Below are 17,515 nucleotides of genomic sequence, written 5' to 3'. Positions count from 1 at the left end.
AGTTCAATTAGTAATTTAATTAGCTTGGTGGTAGTTGAACTAAATTCAAATCTTGGTAGTGTTTTCAGTAGTTAATTCCTTTTTGCCATGTAACTAGTGGAGCTACACACTACTATTTTTTGCAAAAATAGTTGAAAAGGCAAGAGTTCTTTTATTTTTCGCAATCAGACCTGCCTAATTTTCACATTTTTTGTGTTTAATCGGCTAAATTACGCATTATGTAAACATCTGACCCCAGAGTGATGTGTTCTTGCAATTTGTAGTCTATGACATTTCACATTTGATAATTTTTCATGAAGTAGTTTGGAAGGAGTGAACTACTTTTTTCAAAGTAACTTTAGTTCAGTAAACTATATATTTGATCATTTTTCATGAAGTAGTTTGGATGGAGTGAACTACTTTTTCAAAGTAACTTTAGTTCAGTAAACTATATATTTCTTAAGGGTAGCTTTAGTGTAGATTAGCTTCTTCCAGAGTGAAGTAATTGGTAGCTTGGTAAACTATGTCTTCAGAGCAGCTTCCCCAACACTGCATGCACACACACTAATGGAAATTGTATGCAGTAACTTCATGTTTTGTAAAGAGTTGACATTAAGAATATAGAATGAATATTCCAACAGTAACTGTTTAGTTTTTACTTTTTCAGTTATGGACATATAAGAGAATGGCTGTTCTACTATTCATATATGCCTATTTCAACTAGAAGATGTACTATAGACCATTCCTGTATTAATGCAAAAGGTCACTTCCACAACTCTGAGCTTGTGCTGTAGGCTAAGTACCAAGAAGGAGAGGAGAACAGACATGGTGAATTGTGTCACTTGTTGATCCTACTTGACAAGACTCCTAACTGGGCACCGGAGTATTCCTCCCCCGAATGGCTACCGCGTCCACGTCTTTTCTTTACCCCCTCAAGCATCGGACACTTTATGAATACCATCTGCCAGGGTGACTTGGCAAACAGGAATATGTTGGGATATGTCGCAGAGGGTCCAAAATGTTCGGCGAGTGGCACATTTTCAGTCATTCCTTTTCTTCAGGCTAAAAACTCAAGCTTGGACTTAGATTCTAGTGTAAACCGCAACGTTAAACGTAGGAACCTGTCGTGTAATGCTCTTTACTGAGCCATCTGATAAGTTATTCTGTAGCTACCGGTTTTGCTTGAATATTTGACCATTCAATATTTGACCAACAGTTCGCTCTCTTATTGTACATAACATTCACACGCTACATAATCTAGCATAGTTTAAATTAATATACAGCTTTGCTCACTTATTTCTGAAGGGTAGACCTATACCGCGTCTTATGTAGGCGACATTCTGTTATTCTTCTAAGTAGCCTGATTGGATGCGGTGCTTATGAGAGAGGTATAGGATACGTTCCTCCGCTATTTGTAACCCAGCAACCGTCTCAATGAATGGCTGGCTGAACAAATCCTATTATTTTAAGAATTGACACCATTATTAGATCAGACCTATCCCGCAGAGTCGACTATTTCCAATATTGCCTGAGACAAAGTGACTGCAAGATAATACTTTTACATTTTTTGGGGGGGGGGGGCACACGGAGAGGTCTAGCTTTGTAGCTGGAGTAAATCAAAGTGAGTTTTGCAACTGATACAAATAGACGCATACTTTATGTGCCAAATGACAAATTCATAATTTGTTCTCAGAATGCCTGCTGCTTTGCAATGTTTCACTCATGTAATAATTGCATGGCTTTGGGGTTTGACAGAAAGATCCGTTCTACGTACACGTGCCAACTAAAAAGGGTTCCACCCTCTACCTGAAAGGAGCGCACCTGGATCCAACGAGACGGAAGTAGTTTGTAGAGATTGAGAAACGCTCCACAACTGTACCGACTCTATTCTTTTGGGGCAACAATTTATCTGGAAATCCGCATATTTTGAAGAGGATTTTCTTTTAGCGATATTCTTGACATAAATTAATTGATTTTTTTTCATCAAGGGTTTGGATTGCAGTTCCCATCCGTATTATGTAATGTCCAGGTAAGTCACATTATTTTTCCGAAAAGAATGTTAAACTGCAGTGCTATGACGAGTACATTGTATAGTAGTAGCCTGATCTATCCTGTCGTTTAGGAGACAGTAACACGTTTCTCCAACTCTTTTAATGGACAAAGTACTAGAGCCAAACAATCACATATCTTGTTACTTTCCTGCTTTCACGTGTGGAAGTTCATGATTCAAATAGCATGTAACAGTTCATTCTGTTCACAGCTTTGAAGAAAAACGTTTTTTTCCATGCATGTGAGACTGAGTTATGATCTTGCTTATTGCCTCTGTTTATTTGGCACATTTGTCACATTTCTTTCTAATTGACTTTTTAAGGTTACCTCCTTGCAACTGACTGTGTGTTTTGGTGAAGTGCTGTGTCAAATAAATCTACCCCACCCATCTCCAGAAGAATGAGTGGTCTCCGCAGAGTTTTCCGAAGGCGATTACACCCCTTGAAACTGGTGATAGTGGCCCTTACCTTTGTCACATTTTTGTTCCTTATACAACGTGAGGTAGTAAGCCAAAGTCCCACACAAGAAGAGCCCTGGCTGAAGGAGATAGCTGTCAAGCGGGATGCCGTGCTGGGCATGGTGATGGGGGCTGTCAATAACTTCAGGGACGCCATGCCAAAGATGCAGATCAGAGCCCCAGTGCGCCAGCAGGAGACTGCAGGGGACTTTTCCTGTTTGTCAGGGACGTACACGGCTGCTGAGCTGAGGCCAGTCCTAGAGCGTCCACCTCAGGACCCCAACGACCCCGGAGCCTCTGGGAAGCCCTTTCACACAGACAAACTGAGCCCTGCTGAACAGAAGGAGAAGGATCGGGGAGAGGAGAAACACTGCTTTAACCTCTACGCCAGCGACCACATCTCTCTCAGCCGTGACCTGGGCCCTGACACCAGACCACCGGAGTATGTTATTTCTCAATAATTAACTAGCCATTTTTGTGCTGTTATGGTAGCTTTCACAGTTGTTTCCATATACATGCTCTAAAATGTATTGCCGCAGTGGCATATGCTTCAGTTCAAACCAACATGGCCATGTAAATCTTGGGGTCAGTGGCCCTGTTTATTATGAAGATTCTATCATTATAGGTTCTGTTGTAAAACAATCTAATGTGAAGCGAACATCTCGAAGGAGGTTTCTCCTCATCACATAGCAGCTCCACCGTGTGGTGTTCAATAGAACCATTCCTTTGTAGAGGTATTCAGTTTCCATATATTTATATGTCTTGTCTCAGTGGCTCAGTATGAAACCAAAGTCACATACTGAATGACCACAGGAGGAAGGAGAAAACAACATTATATAATGTGTCTCCAACGGACAGGATGGTTTTAACCCAAACAAGTCTTTGATATTTTCTTTTAGTTATTGAGGAAAATTTCACTCCAGAGTTTTTCTGTCTGAAACGTTGTTTCAGCATGTGTGCCCAGTAACTGTGACTGGGGGACTGTGTCTGATTTTGTTGGCATTTTCAAGGGAGTCCCATATCCCAATGACACAACTGAAACATGCATCCCTTTAAGGGAGTACTTCAGATGTTTCAGCCACAGTCCTGCACTGAAAGCCCTCCCAGGGACCATAAAAGACACCACCTAATTTTGTTATTTTCTTTCGCAGATGTATCGAGCAAACATTCAAGCGTTGTCCACCCTTGTTGACCACCAGCGTGATCATTGTGTTTCACAACGAAGGCTGGAGTACTCTGCTGAGGACGGTGTACAGTGTCCTCCACACCTCCCCTGCCATCTTCCTCAAGGAGATCATCCTGGTGGACGATGCCAGTGTGGACGGTAAGGAACTAACCAGCCGGCCAGGCAGATGGCAGGACCACCATGTTCTCACTTTTAATTTTAGTCAGGCTGCTTGGCGGCCCGCTGGTGTGCCATGAAATGTGCAGGCTGGCGTCCTGGCTTCTTGTGGAGGGGGTTATAGCAGGAAGCAGCACTGCTAGTGAATGCCTTCCTAAGAGGGGCTAGCTAGTCTGTGGAGAATTGAGTCAGAGTTTGCTCTTGTAAACAGGCGTCAGGCTGAGGGAAACAAGGCAGAGGGAAAATAGGATGGTCATTCCACCTCCAAAAAGCATAAGAAAAATTATTTTAACACCACCATCTTAGATTGTTCTGAAATCGTTTCTGTAATTAGAAACCAATAGGATTAGTGTTTATGCAACATTATTTTGTTGAAGTATAATTTTATCTTTGCGAAATTAAGCTAATTGATAACACCCAAATTTGCCATTTTAATTTATAGGACCCATATATAGTACCTAACATCCGATTTGGACCAAACTTCTTTCTAACAATGAGTTAGAAATGAAGCGGGCCTCCCGAATGAAGGCACCGCCTTGTGGCGGACCTGGCGCCTGCAAGCTGACTTCGGTTTCTGGGTTAAGCGAGCAGTGTGTCAAGAAACAGTGCAGCTTGGCAGGGTTGTGTTTCGGAGGACACGTGGCTCTTGACCTTCGCCTCTACCGAGTCCCCCCCCCACACACACACACACCCCCCATGCCAATCCCATCCCGACAACAAGTATATAGTATCACTTCTCTGCGTCTGACAAGTACTAGCTGAGCTGCAGCTCAGAGCATTGATTTTTCATCCTATGTAATGTATTCTCAGTGAATTTGGTGACAGTTTCTTTCCCCTGTTTAGTGAAATTAGTCATTGAAGTTGTTTGGTTTATGTCCCATTCTACATCCTGATTTTGCCAGGTTCTGACCACTAGATGGTACTGTTCCTGCTATTAGGTGATTATTTTCAAAATTATTTTTGTACCTAACATCCAATTTGGACCAAAACGTTTTGTAAAAACGAGAAAGACATGAAATGACGAATCCAAAGAAATGATCTATAATTATTGAACATTATGTGAATCCTGTACATTTAAAATGGCAAATTTGTGTGCAATCAATAAGCTAAATTCTCGGATATCAAATTCTAGTTTAATAAAATGATGTTTCCAAAATGCTTATCTTGTCTGTTCCTAACTTCAGAAATGTTTTCAGGACAATCTGAGATGGTGGGTCTCATGGCTTGCTGATATGACATGGAACGTCCCAGGATGTTTTGCTGAAGGAAATAGTCAAATGTTAGTGAACCGGGAGAGATGGGTTAGTATGGGGACAGCTGAGGGTTGTAAATAAGATTAGAGAGTACTGTATATGTGAGTGACGATAGCTGTGAATAGCAGTAGAATGTGTATTGTTGGCAGTTAGGGGTGAAGGTTTAAAATAAAATAAAAATGGAGGGATTAGAAGTTCTGCAAACCATTATTTTGATATAACCCCAAAACTATCTGCAATATTATACCTGTGATTCCCCGCAGGCAATGCAACCCCACTGAGTGACACTCAAAACTCTGTCATTTGTTGGGAATAGCCTGCTATTAGATGAAAGCCAGGCATCTCACTCACTCTTTCATTCACTCCGTTGAAGTGTAAGCTTCCACACTGGGGGGGCAAGTTGAGGTAGAGGCCTACTCCCCCGGAAACAGTCACTGCACTGAGGTAGGAATTTTAGCAGAAGATGAAATGACCTGATCATTTCATTGTATTTTGCTTATTGTTTTTTTTTTTACATTTTAAAGCTTTTTTTCGGTAGGTCGCTCTAGTAAGTCCTCTCGTATTGAACCTGATTGGCACTGTCCATTTATAGATCGGCAGTTCCACAGCTAATGCAGTTGGCTAATTTCCTTTCACAGATTCATTGAAGGAGGAGCTGGATGAGTATTTGAAGCGGCTGCACATTGTGCGCGTGGTACGTCAGCGCGAGAGAAAGGGCCTGATCACTGCTCGGCTGCTGGGAGCCTCTGTGGCCACTGGAGACATCCTCACCTTCCTTGATGCTCACTGTTAGTCCATACACACACACACACGCACACACCATAGCAGTGACGTCAAAACAGCTGAGTCATCAGACTGGAACAACCAGAACAGCTCAGCCTTTTAGACATTTGTTAATCCTCCTACACAATAATACTCAGAATACTAGCAAAATTGACATGCTCTTTAGGGCAAGGCATTAATGCCACAACATATTATTGTTATTGGACTAACATATCTTTTGTTTTTGCGGTGGCCACTTCCAGGTGGCCTGGTAAAATATCAAATGAGTGTTACATTTATTTGTTCAGCTCACAGGTGATTTAACTTGTGGTATTTTAGGTATATTCTCAAAGTGATTGCTTTTGTACCACAGGCTTCCATGTTCTTTGTCGATAAAGTGTTTCACATTTAAAATGCAATGCTATTTAGTGGTCGTATTGTTCGGCTGATGGTGAATGCGTATCCAACAGGTGAATGCTTCAATGGCTGGCTGGAGCCTCTACTGGCCAGGATAGCAGAGAATTACACTGCGGTAGTGAGTCCTGACATCACAACAATTGACCTCAACACCTTTGAGTTTATGAAGCCCTCTCCATACGGACAGAACCACAACCGTGGTAACTTTGACTGGGGCCTGTCCTTTGGCTGGGAGAGTCTACCGGACCACGAGAAACAACGGAGAAAGGATGAGACTTATCCTATCAAGTGAGAATAACTATGTGAATGCCTACTTTCAGACATACACCTCTGTGTATTCCTTGATGGGTGGTTGTGAATGGTCTATTCCTCAGCTGAGTGTAAAAAAAAAAAGAGAGAAAAAAAAGATCTGGACCCTCTATTCAGTGGAATTCTTTTACTTCACAGGACACCAACTTTTGCTGGGGGACTCTTCTCTATCTCCAAGGACTACTTCTATCTTATCGGAAGCTATGATGAGCAAATGGAAATCTGGGGAGGGGAGAATATCGAAATGTCTTTCAGAGTAAGAAAGGGATCACTTGCTTTTCTACATAGATAGATAGATAGATGGACAACAGCATGTGTTAGGGTGTCATCAGTGCTATTGTAAGTGATTCATCCTGTTTTCATATTATGCAGCAATACCGGTTACAGTATAGTCATCATGCCTAGTATTTCTAACAGTGCTGGGTGTGTTACCTCCGTCTGCCTGCCTGTCTGTAGGTGTGGCAGTGTGGGGGTCAGCTAGAAATAATCCCTTGCTCCATCGTGGGTCATGTGTTCCGCACCAAGAGTCCGCACACCTTCCCCAAGGGCACCCAGGTGATCGCACGCAACCAGGTGCGGCTGGCCGAGGTCTGGATGGATGACTACAAGGAAATCTTCTACCGACGCAACCAACAAGCTGCACAGCTGGCCAAAGACGTATGTGGTATTTCTGAGTGACATTGTTCTATTTTTTTGTACATTTAAATTCAGATAGGCAGGCTGATAACCCCAGAAATAGGACAGGCGTTCTAAAACCATTAATCCATCCCTTACAGCAGGGATGGGTAACTCGCGTCTGGTCCCCCTTTTGAAGGCCCCCGTGTGTGTATTTTATTTATTTATAGTATACCAAATATTAAGAATTAATATTGAGTTGCACCACCCCTGCTGTAGGGGTTGAGGTCAGGGCTCTGTGCAGGCCAGTCAACTTCTTCCACACTGATCTCGACAAACCATTTCTGTATGGACCTCGCTTGGTGCACAGGGGCATTGTCATGCTGAGACAGGAAAGGGCCTCCCCCAAACTGTTGCCACAAAGTTGAAATCACAGAAATGTCTAGAATGTCATTGTAGGCTGTACTGTTACGGGGCCTAGCCCGAACCATGGAAAACAGGCAGTTTGGAACTCTGTAGTGAGTGTGGTAACTGAGGACAAAAATGTATATGCACTTCAGCACTTGGCGGTCCCATTCTGTGAACTTGTGTGGCTTACCACTTCGCCGCTGAGCCGTTGTTGCTCTTAGACGTTTCCACTTCACAATAACAGCACTTAAAGTTGAACGGGGCAGAACAGAATTTGACATGCTGATATTTTGGAAAGGTGGCATCCTGTGATTGTGCCATGTTGAAAATCACTGAGCTCTTAAGACTATTCTACTACCAGAAACCGGTGTGGCTGAAATAGTCAAATCCACTCATTTGAAGGGGTGTCCACATACTTTTGTACATATAGATATATACACACACATGAGATATATATATATATACACACACACACACACACACACACACACACACACACACGTGTGTGTGTGTATGTATAAATGACTGAACAACTTACTGTTACTATTTAGAATAGTAGAATACACAAGATGCAATTTTGAAATTTGGTTGAGCATCAGCAGTTTTCATCTTGTTATATCAGTCTCTGATAGTCTGTCAATTAGTCCATGTCAACAAACATTTTGTAGATTGGAAGGTTAGTTTAGCGGGCAGCTATCTAAACTTGTTTTCATGGTCGAATTAGCGGCCAGGTGGCCCCCATTGATTTTGTTAGTCAGTCTCACTCAGATATCCTATTATACACGGCTAACCTTTCCCTCCACCCTATGGGAGAATGTATAGAATTGCAGCAAACTTGCTTTAAAACTGCAACAGTTTCTCTACATCATGGCAAAATATGTAGAACTGCACGAAATCATTGACATTTTTATCCCAGTTTATATTTTTGTCGTGGGCCCCACCGCCAGCAAAGTTGCCCACCCCTGCCCAAAAGTAATGTTTTCACAGTAGCAGTTTTCTCTGGACATACTGATGTTCTCATTCTGACTGCAGATGAGTTATTATCCCACGTGTAAGGGAACATTATTATAAGCCTTCCTCCCCTCGGCAGCCTTCCTCCCCTCGGCAGCCTCCTGTGCCACACTCTGGGCCTTGGCCATCTGTTGGTTACGTATAGTCTGGACAATGTCACATATGCAAACACATTCTCCAGAAGGGAACATCAATTTTGATGTCCATTGTACAGTAAGTGCAATGGACATTGTATGAGATGTGAAATAAGAAGAATTGACTAATATCCTTTGAAATCCAATTGAGGAAAACCTTCTGTGCTCAAGGCTATTAGTAACTGAGTAATGTCTGTTCTGCACTCTTTTGAAACGTTGAACGCTGGGTTGACTCCATTAATGAATTTAAATGAAGCAAAGAGAGGGAAAAGGCAGACATTTCTGGACTAGAGGGTTCATAATTTGCAATGGTATTTCAGCTGAGTTGTTTTATGTACAGATTTAGGATATTAATTTCAGCCAGTATGCTACAGCAGGAAAATAATGAAATTCAGAAGCCTTTTAAAATACTCACAATACACTATAAGCATTGCAGGAAAGTTCTCCTGCAACGGGAGGATCAAATTAAGATTCTACATCTGTATGTGTACAAAATATTTTTGGTGCGTGCAAATGACTTGAAACGGGATTGGGTCGACTGAAACTCTGCCATACATGGTGCTGTCTTTCAAGCCGTCACCCATCAATCAATCAATCAATCAATCTATCTAACTTTATTTTTCACATGTGCCGAGTACAACAAGTGTAGACCTTAACGTGAAATGCTTAGATACAAGCCCTTAACCAACGGTGCAGTTCAAGAAGAGTTAAGATAATATTGACCAAATAACCTAAAGTAAAGTTTTTTTTTTAAATGACAATAAATAAATACATAAAATTAAATGTATAAAAAATACATAGTAACACAATTACATAACAATAACGATGATATTTGCGGGGGTACAGGTTATTTGAGGTAATTTTTACATGTTGAAGTCGGAAGTTTACATACACTTAGGTTGGAGTCATTAAATCTAGTTTTTCAACCACTCCACCAATTTCTTGTTAACAAAATATAGTTTTGGCAAGTCAGTTAGGACATCTACTGTGTGCATGACACAAGTAAGTTTTCAAGCAATTGTTTACAGACAGATTATTTCACTTATAATTAACTATCACAATTCCAGTGGGTCAGAAGTTTACATACACTAAGTTAACTGTGCCTTTTAAACAGCTTGGAAAATTTCAGAAAATGTTGTCATGGCTTCAGAAGCTTCTGATAGGCTAAATGACATCATTTGAGTCAATTGGAGGTGTACCTGTGGATGTATTTCAAGGCCTACCTTCAAACTCGGTGCCTCTTTGCTTGACATCATGATGTCAAAAGAAATCAGCCAAGACCTCAGAAAAAAATTGTATACCTCCACAAATCTGGTTCATCCTAGGAAGCGATTTCCAAATGCCTGAAGGTACCACGTTCATCTGTACAAGCAATAGCACGCGAGTATTAACACCATGGGACCACGCAGCCGTCATACCACTCAGGAAGGAGATTCATTCTGTCTCCTAGAAATGAGCTTACTTTGGTGCGAAAAGTGCAAATAAATCCCAGAACAACAGCAAAGGAACTTGTGAAGATGCTGGAGGAAACGGGTACAAAAGTATCTATATCCACAGTTAAACAAGTCCTATATCGACATAACCTGAAAGGCCGCTCAGCGAGGAAGAAGCCACTGCTCCGAAACCGCCATAAAAAAGCCAGACGACGGTTTGCAACTGCACATGGGGACAAAGATCATACCTTTTGGAGAAATGTCCTCAGGTCTGATGAAACAAAAATAGAACTATTTGGCAGAAATTACATTGTTATGTTTGGAGGAAAAAGGGGGAGGCTTGCAAGCAGAAGAACACCATCCCAACCGTGAAGCATGGGGGTGGCAGCATCATGTTGTGGGGGTGCTTTGCTGCATGAGGGACTGGTGCACTTTACAAAATAGATGGCATCATGAGGAGAGGAAAGGTATGTTGATTTATTGAAGCAACATCTCAAGACATCAGTCAGGAAGTTAAAGCTTGGTCGCAAATGGGTCTTCCAAATGGATAATGACCCCAAGCATACTTTCAAAGTTGTGGCAAAATGGCTTAAGGACAACAAATTCAAGGTAGTGGAGTGGCCATCACCAAGCCCTGACTTCAATCCCATTGAAAATCTGTTGGCAGAACTGAAAAAGCATGTACGAGCAAGGAGACCTACAAACCTGACTCAGTTACACCTGCTCTGTCAGGAGGAATAGGCCAAAATTCACGCAACTTATTGTGGGAAGCTTGTGGAAGGCTGCCTGAAACATTTGACCCAAGTTAAACAATTTAAAAAGGCAATGCTATCAAATACTAATTGAGTGTATATAAACTTCTGACCCACTGGGAATGTGATGAAAGAAAAAGCTGAAATAAATCATTCTCTCTACTATTATTCTGACATCTCACATTCAAATAAAGTGGTGATCCTAACTGGTAAAAGTAATAGTCAAGGTGGTCATTTGATAAAATTTTCAGCGGTCTTATGGCCTGGAGGTAGAAGCTGTTAAGGAGACTTTTGGTCCTAGACTTATCGCTCCGGTACCACTTGCCATGCGGTAGCAGATAGACTCCAGTCACCCACGTCATAGACTGTTCTAGACTGCGCCATCTTCAACCACGGAGCTCCAGCGCTAGACGGGCTGTGGGGAAGTGGTAATGGACGCTTCCCTCCCAGTTCAAATGGCTGCTGCCTGGAATTGTTTCCACAGAGGGCCTTCGGCGACGTCGCGCAGCGTGTGGACCTCCGGGAGCGGCTGCAGTGCAAGAGCTTCTCCTGGTATTTGAAGAAAGTGTATCCAGAGGTCTTCATGCCCGATCTCAACCCACTCCACTTTGGCTCGGTAAGCCCCCACGTCATTATCCCCTCTCCTAGGCTCTTTCCTGACCACAGAGAGATACAGTATGTCTGGCCACAGTGGGTTTCCATTTAGCAGTTCCAGAGGGCTCAGAGGAGGGCTCCAGGCCAGGGGAGTGAGCAGCTTCGCACCACTTAAGGTAGACGCAGCTGGGCTTGTTTGAACCGCTTGTGTGGCTCACTGAAATCCCTTTCCTTGTGCCTCCAGGTGAAGAATGTAGGTAAAGACTCGTGTCTGGATGCAGGGGAGAACAACGAGGGAGGGAAGCGGCTGATCTTGTATCCATGCCACGGACTCGGTGGAAACCAGGTCAGAGGGAAGGGAATAAAGTGACTGGGTTCAGTCATGAAGGAATTAAGTACATTGTCTGTCACTTTCGAAATCAAGAGGATGACTCATCGAGCTCTTTGTGATCCCTCAGTATTTTGAGTACTCGACCCATCACGAGATCCGGCACAATATTCAGAAGGAGCTGTGTTTGCATGGGACGGAGGCAGACGTGAAGCTGGAAGACTGCCAGTATAAAGGCCGCATCACATTTGTAGGAGCAGAACAGAAGTGGGAGTTAAGGGAGGTGAGACCAAAGACTCACATCTCTACTCTAATGGGTCCTGGGGTTCATCCTTTTGACTGTGAAATAATACCAAATTGTTGGGGATGTTGATGCCTGCTTCTCTTTCATTATCTTCACCATAGACATGGATGTTAGTTATTTTCTACTGAGGATGTTGGTGACTAATCTGTTTCTTCTCTCTGCGTAGAACCAGTTATTCTTCATCCCGGGATGGAATCTGTGTCTGAGTGCCCGTCATGAGCACCCCTCCTTGGTTGCCTGTAACCCCTCAGACAGATACCAACTGTGGCTCTTTGTCTGAGGACATGACACATGGACCTCGGCACTAGTGATGCCGTGTGCCTGGGCATTCTAGGACCTTTAGAACAAGTAGCAATTGGCGTGCATTTTTAAACATATTATCAAATTGAATGTGTATTTATTTTTAAATGTAGAAGAACTGCTGCTGGAAAGTTTGGGATTTTGAGGAGAATATGCAACCTCGGGAAGGAAGCATTCAAACTGATACTGAAGACTTAAAAAGGAATACACTTTTTTAAATCTTTTTTTTTATCACGGTTTGGGTTAAGGGATTATTTTTCTTCTGCCATTCAAGCCAACCGCTGCTTGTGAATTGACGGCACTACCTGGGACTGAAATTAGTGACTTTGGATGGGTACTTAATGAAGAGATTTCCACTTGTCTTTTGTCTCTTCTGTTTCTGTCTTACTCCAGAGGGAAATCAACATTCCATTTGATTTTATTTAATTACAAAGGCTTGTTCTTTATTGCCTACACTGAATAATTTATTAATGCAGTAGATATGTGAAAACCAACAGCAAAATGGAATCTCAAACAATGCAATAGTGAACGTGCCTTTTGCATGAACAGAATAACTAAGATTGTATGCACCAAAGACTCTTCAAGGGTTACTTTTGTATTAAAATAAATGTTTGTATTATAGGTTATTCAATATCTGCCACTACTGCCTCTTTTTGTTATGCAAAGTAATTATATCAGGAAGGTACTAGACATGCATTCTCCCTTACCACCGCTATAGGGTCTGATTCCCCTCTCACCCAGCTGGTTTTCCTCACAAGCCAATTGAGGATCAGAGGCGCTGCCCATACAGTGCCTCTGGTTATCTTATGTATATACTGTACTTTATGAACAGCTAATTATGATTTAAATGTAAATTCTCCAAAGTTGCATTTTAACCAAGGGGCTTGAGTTGTGTGCTACTGTTATATTTGGCATCCCAAATTCATAATAATCTGGTATTTGCAAGATAAGTAATCTTTTCTTTTGCTTTTCCGTATTGCTTTGATGAGGTGTTTTAATCATAAGTATGTTTACCTTTCTGGGACAGGCTTTAGTAACGTAACATTTTCAAACACAATTCCACAGTCACAGATGTGGTATTTGAAACAATCTGTTGTGTACAGTTTGACTGCATACCCCCCAAAAATGTAACATTATATCTCTACAAGAATAGCTGGATTTTTCTTAGGCCCCAGCCCCCAGGTACTTTAAACAAAATATTTAACAAAGTAAACTAATGTTTTAGATGTCAGGGAATAATGTAAGGTTGACACATCTTAACAAGAGGTACTTTTGGATAGTTTAGTTCTTTGTAATGTCTTTTTCTATGCTTGACAACGCATTTAGGAAAGTATTTTTCTTTAGAATAAAATGCATTTACATGTTTTTGTATAATGTTCATGGGATCTGAAGAAAGGGAAACATTTTAAGCTTTGTTTACAACATGGAATATATGATTGTAGTTTTGATTCAAGTCTGAGTTCCCAGTATCCCACAGACAGTGTTTTGATCCAAGGATGTGGGATAGATTTGTATAAACTGTTTGTGTCAGTGTTAACTGACAATGGAATGTTAGAATTTTGTTGAATTTAGGGATATGCCTGGTCCTAGAACCGAATGCCCTCGTGACTGAGTCTTCTATTTGGATACTTGAGGTTTTTCATTTCTTATGTTCAACAGGAGAGGGCGCTGTGCACAAAATAATTCATCCTTGACGCATCCCTGTCCATAATTTTTACTGGGCCTTCAGTTATTGCAGGTGTACCCTTTCTCTAAACACACATACAGCAGATGCTTTTTTTTTACAGAAAGAGTTCAAGCTAAAATCATTAAACATATGAAGAAAAGTAACACATGGTTTCATTTTATTTCCAAGCGATGTATTGTTAAAAAGCAGAAACACAAAAACAAAACATTTTGGCTTTATCTAACGTTAAGAAACCAAAACACATATTGAAACATTTATACCATTTTGGGCAAAAAAGATTGTTTCACAGAAGCAAACATGATAGTAACCAACATAATGAAATCAGGCATATGGAGCTGTACAAATCACAACCATCATAAAACAAGTGAAATTTAAGACCAAAACATGTTTTTATTCAATACAGACTGTTCAGTATACCACAAATACACATTTAAATATCATTCATAATAAGCACTGAAAATCATACACACAGCAGAATGACTCAACTGGATACAATGTCACTGTATGTTGCCTTCTCTTAAATGCTTTGGCACTGATACTAAGTCATACAGTGACACTGATTCCCTGACAGCTGGATACACTTTACTTTGCCACTGAGGTGGAAACATTCTTACTCACCTCAGTGAGGAGTCAGGAGCAGATACTTAAATCAAGTAGTAATCACATACAGGAGTGTATGAGCATGTTGGATGACTACTCCCACTTTAGGCTTCGAATAGGACAAGGATACATGCAGGGATTCCCACTCTTTTTTTTTTTATGGTGAGGGAATGTTGGTATTTAATTGTAAAGGCTGTTTGGAGTCACTGCTGTCCCTAACATTTCAGAACAGTTAAAGCAATTACATATCTGGAGAATTTAGTTCAATGGCCTTTACTTGTAAGTTATTTGAAGGTGGTCAGTTATTTACAGATTTTTGGCTAATTATACTTTCCTACCAATCACCCGTGCTGATCAGTCATTTCTTAACTTGGTGCTGATATGAATCATTGGTGTGATTTAACCGTTGATTGTCCAACCTCATGTTTTTATATATATATATATTTTTTTTTACAGTAATTGAGATCTGCATTTCATGCGCAACACTGATGTGGCTCTCAAGACTATGACGTGTAGTGATCGTTTGAGCTGTCGCAAACACTTCCACGTGTAAGTTTCATTTTGCATTTCCTGTTCCCATTGCACCGTTCAATAATTGCGTCACACAATGTTTGTGCAGACACAAACATCAATCTCTTCATGTATTTACGGTCAGTTGTCATACGAGAATGGAATGTGGAGCTAAATTATGTCCTTGGAATCATCCCCCTGTCCAACTCAGCAATCTAGTGTCCTCAGTTAAAAGAGTTACATTTTATATTGACATGTATTTGAAATGAGGCCCCCATAAAATAGTATTTATTGATTGGATAGTTGTATATGATCTTTGAGAAATGAAGGTCAAAGTGCCACATTAGTACATCACCTTCACAAAAGTGCAAACAGCTGTGAATCATTTAGACTTCAACGTCACCCATGAAATAATGCTCTTAGCATTACAATTCCAAATAAATAACTCAACGTTGTCGTCCGTTTCAAGCTTTTCCAAACAATGTAAAAGATCACAGGCGACAACACAATAAAGGTTTGCACAGTACATTAATACAGATTTTATAAACCCAAATTGAACATGGTCAATTTCTCATAAATGCCATTTTAAAGACCCAAAATAACATGCATTTATAAATATCAAACCATCTATAAGTATACACGTACTTCAGAACCAATAAATAAACTGGGGACAATTCATTTTTTGCACATTTGACATATAGACATAGAAAAGTTCCCATTCACAATATATCCTTAAAACTTTACCTTTAAAATGACAAGATACATTGCACGGGCGTACAGCTTTCAGTTTTTGTTGACTGATTCCATCTCGCAGTTTAGAATACTAGAAATCGGGGGTTTCATTAGAAATGTTTCTCATCGTGAAACCTGCAGCTAAATAATGTCAATCTAATGTATGGTCTTGTAAATGACTTGGTAAGTTGAGCTCCCATTAAAAAGGCCATATTCTCCATAAATAACACTTGGTTAGCCTTGTTCATGAAGAAAAGACAACATGAAGCCTCTACACAGACAGGTGAGTTAGGCCCACTAAACTGGTGCGACCTGGGGGAGATTCTCTGCTAATGCAGGGATCTTTGTGCTGACTGCTAAAGAAGGCCCTTCAGACAGACCATTAACGCTAGACACTTCCTTTGGCTGCTCTGCCACAAAACACTTCTTATTGTTCAGGTAGTTGTTGTGGAACTCCATCTGGCTGAGGCCCCCAGGCTGCTCAGGGAATGTTCCTTTAGAGGGGACCATGTTGTTCTCCAGGTCAGGTGTGCAGCAGCCCATGGCTGTGGTTGCTGCTGTGCCATTGGTCAGGGCGAAGTGTTGATTGGCGTACTGTTCCTCAGCCTGGCGGGGGTAATCTGTGTACTGCTCTGCAATGTCCACGGCCATGTTAAATGGTTCTTGTGGCACGGCACCGTTAGTAGTGCTTACTGTGTGTGGGAATGATAAGACCTCTCCATAGGGTTCACTGGGTTGGCTGGCTGTCCCGTTGGCTGAGGCAACAGCACTGGGAGTCTCCAACTGATAATAATCTGTTGGGGAGCTGAATAAATAAGAGTTTCCATTTATGTGGTCGTCAATGTGGTTGTCGTGTGGCAGAATGGCATCAGAGTAACACAACACAGAGGACAGGGGGGCAACCTCCGTGTTGGCGACAGGCGGCTTGCAGACTCCATTCTCAAAGTCCTCCGACGTGTCCTCCTCATCGCCATCCTCTTCCTCAGAGTCACTGTTCGCCAAGCTCTGAGTGCTGGAGTCAGACAGTCCACTGCATAAACTGCTGCTGTCCTCTTCATCCTCGTCATCTTCCTCATTCTCCTCATCATCCTCATCTTCGTCATCCAGAGGCTCGTCCATGTCGTCAGCAGTCTGGAGGTGCATGATGGCAGACTGTTGGACTGTTGGGTCTGACAGAGAGTATTGGGTCTGGACCAGCGGGTTGCCATAGCCGTTGCTTTCGCCATGGTAACCGTTGGCAGGGGAGGCCTGCTGCTGCTCGCGGCTCTTCTCCAGCTCTAGCTTCATGATGGTGTGCAGGAAGTGGGTCCGCACGCGGATGGGGTTAAACTCCACCCGGCCAGCCGCGTTGCTACAGCCCTCCTTGGTACAGCCACAGGGAAAAGACATGCGGTCCACCTGTAGATTGAACCACCTTGGGTTATATGACCATATATTCTGCAGTTTGCATGTAATAGATTAATGAATGTAATATTTTGGCAATATCAGATAAGCTACTGTAGATGATACAGTACTTTTTCAATGATACAGTACTTTCAT

The 17,515-nt window shown here is 41.7% G+C and overlaps 2 protein-coding genes across 3 annotated transcripts in view; one reads left to right on the top strand and one right to left on the bottom strand.

Annotated features, from left to right (window-relative positions):
- The first annotated feature begins 1,610 nt into the window (after positions 1-1,610).
- Positions 1,611-14,277, top strand: LOC118367102 (polypeptide N-acetylgalactosaminyltransferase 3-like). Its single transcript, XM_035750144.2, has 11 exons — positions 1,611-2,008; positions 2,351-2,927; positions 3,637-3,809; positions 5,719-5,868; positions 6,313-6,547; positions 6,707-6,824; positions 7,025-7,225; positions 11,406-11,537; positions 11,760-11,861; positions 11,974-12,126; positions 12,314-14,277. The coding sequence occupies exons 2-11, from the start codon at positions 2,428-2,430 to the stop codon at positions 12,425-12,427; spliced, it is 1,878 nt and encodes a 625-aa protein (XP_035606037.1). The 5' UTR covers positions 1,611-2,008; positions 2,351-2,427; the 3' UTR covers positions 12,428-14,277.
- Positions 14,275-17,515, bottom strand: part of LOC118367103 (cysteine/serine-rich nuclear protein 3-like) — a 33,343-nt gene continuing 30,102 nt past the window's right edge. For both annotated transcript variants that reach the window (XM_035750145.2, XM_035750146.2), the window contains one exon: positions 14,275-17,374. In XM_035750145.2, coding sequence (XP_035606038.1) covers positions 16,274-17,374 — 1,101 coding nt within the window. In that variant the 3' untranslated portion in view covers positions 14,275-16,273. The remainder of the gene's footprint in view (positions 17,375-17,515) is intronic.

The sequence above is a fragment of the Oncorhynchus keta genome, chromosome 34 (genome assembly GCF_023373465.1).
Source record: "Oncorhynchus keta strain PuntledgeMale-10-30-2019 chromosome 34, Oket_V2, whole genome shotgun sequence".
Classification (NCBI taxonomy): Eukaryota; Metazoa; Chordata; class Actinopteri; order Salmoniformes; family Salmonidae; genus Oncorhynchus; species Oncorhynchus keta.
This window is presented reverse-complemented; position numbering and strand designations above follow the sequence as displayed.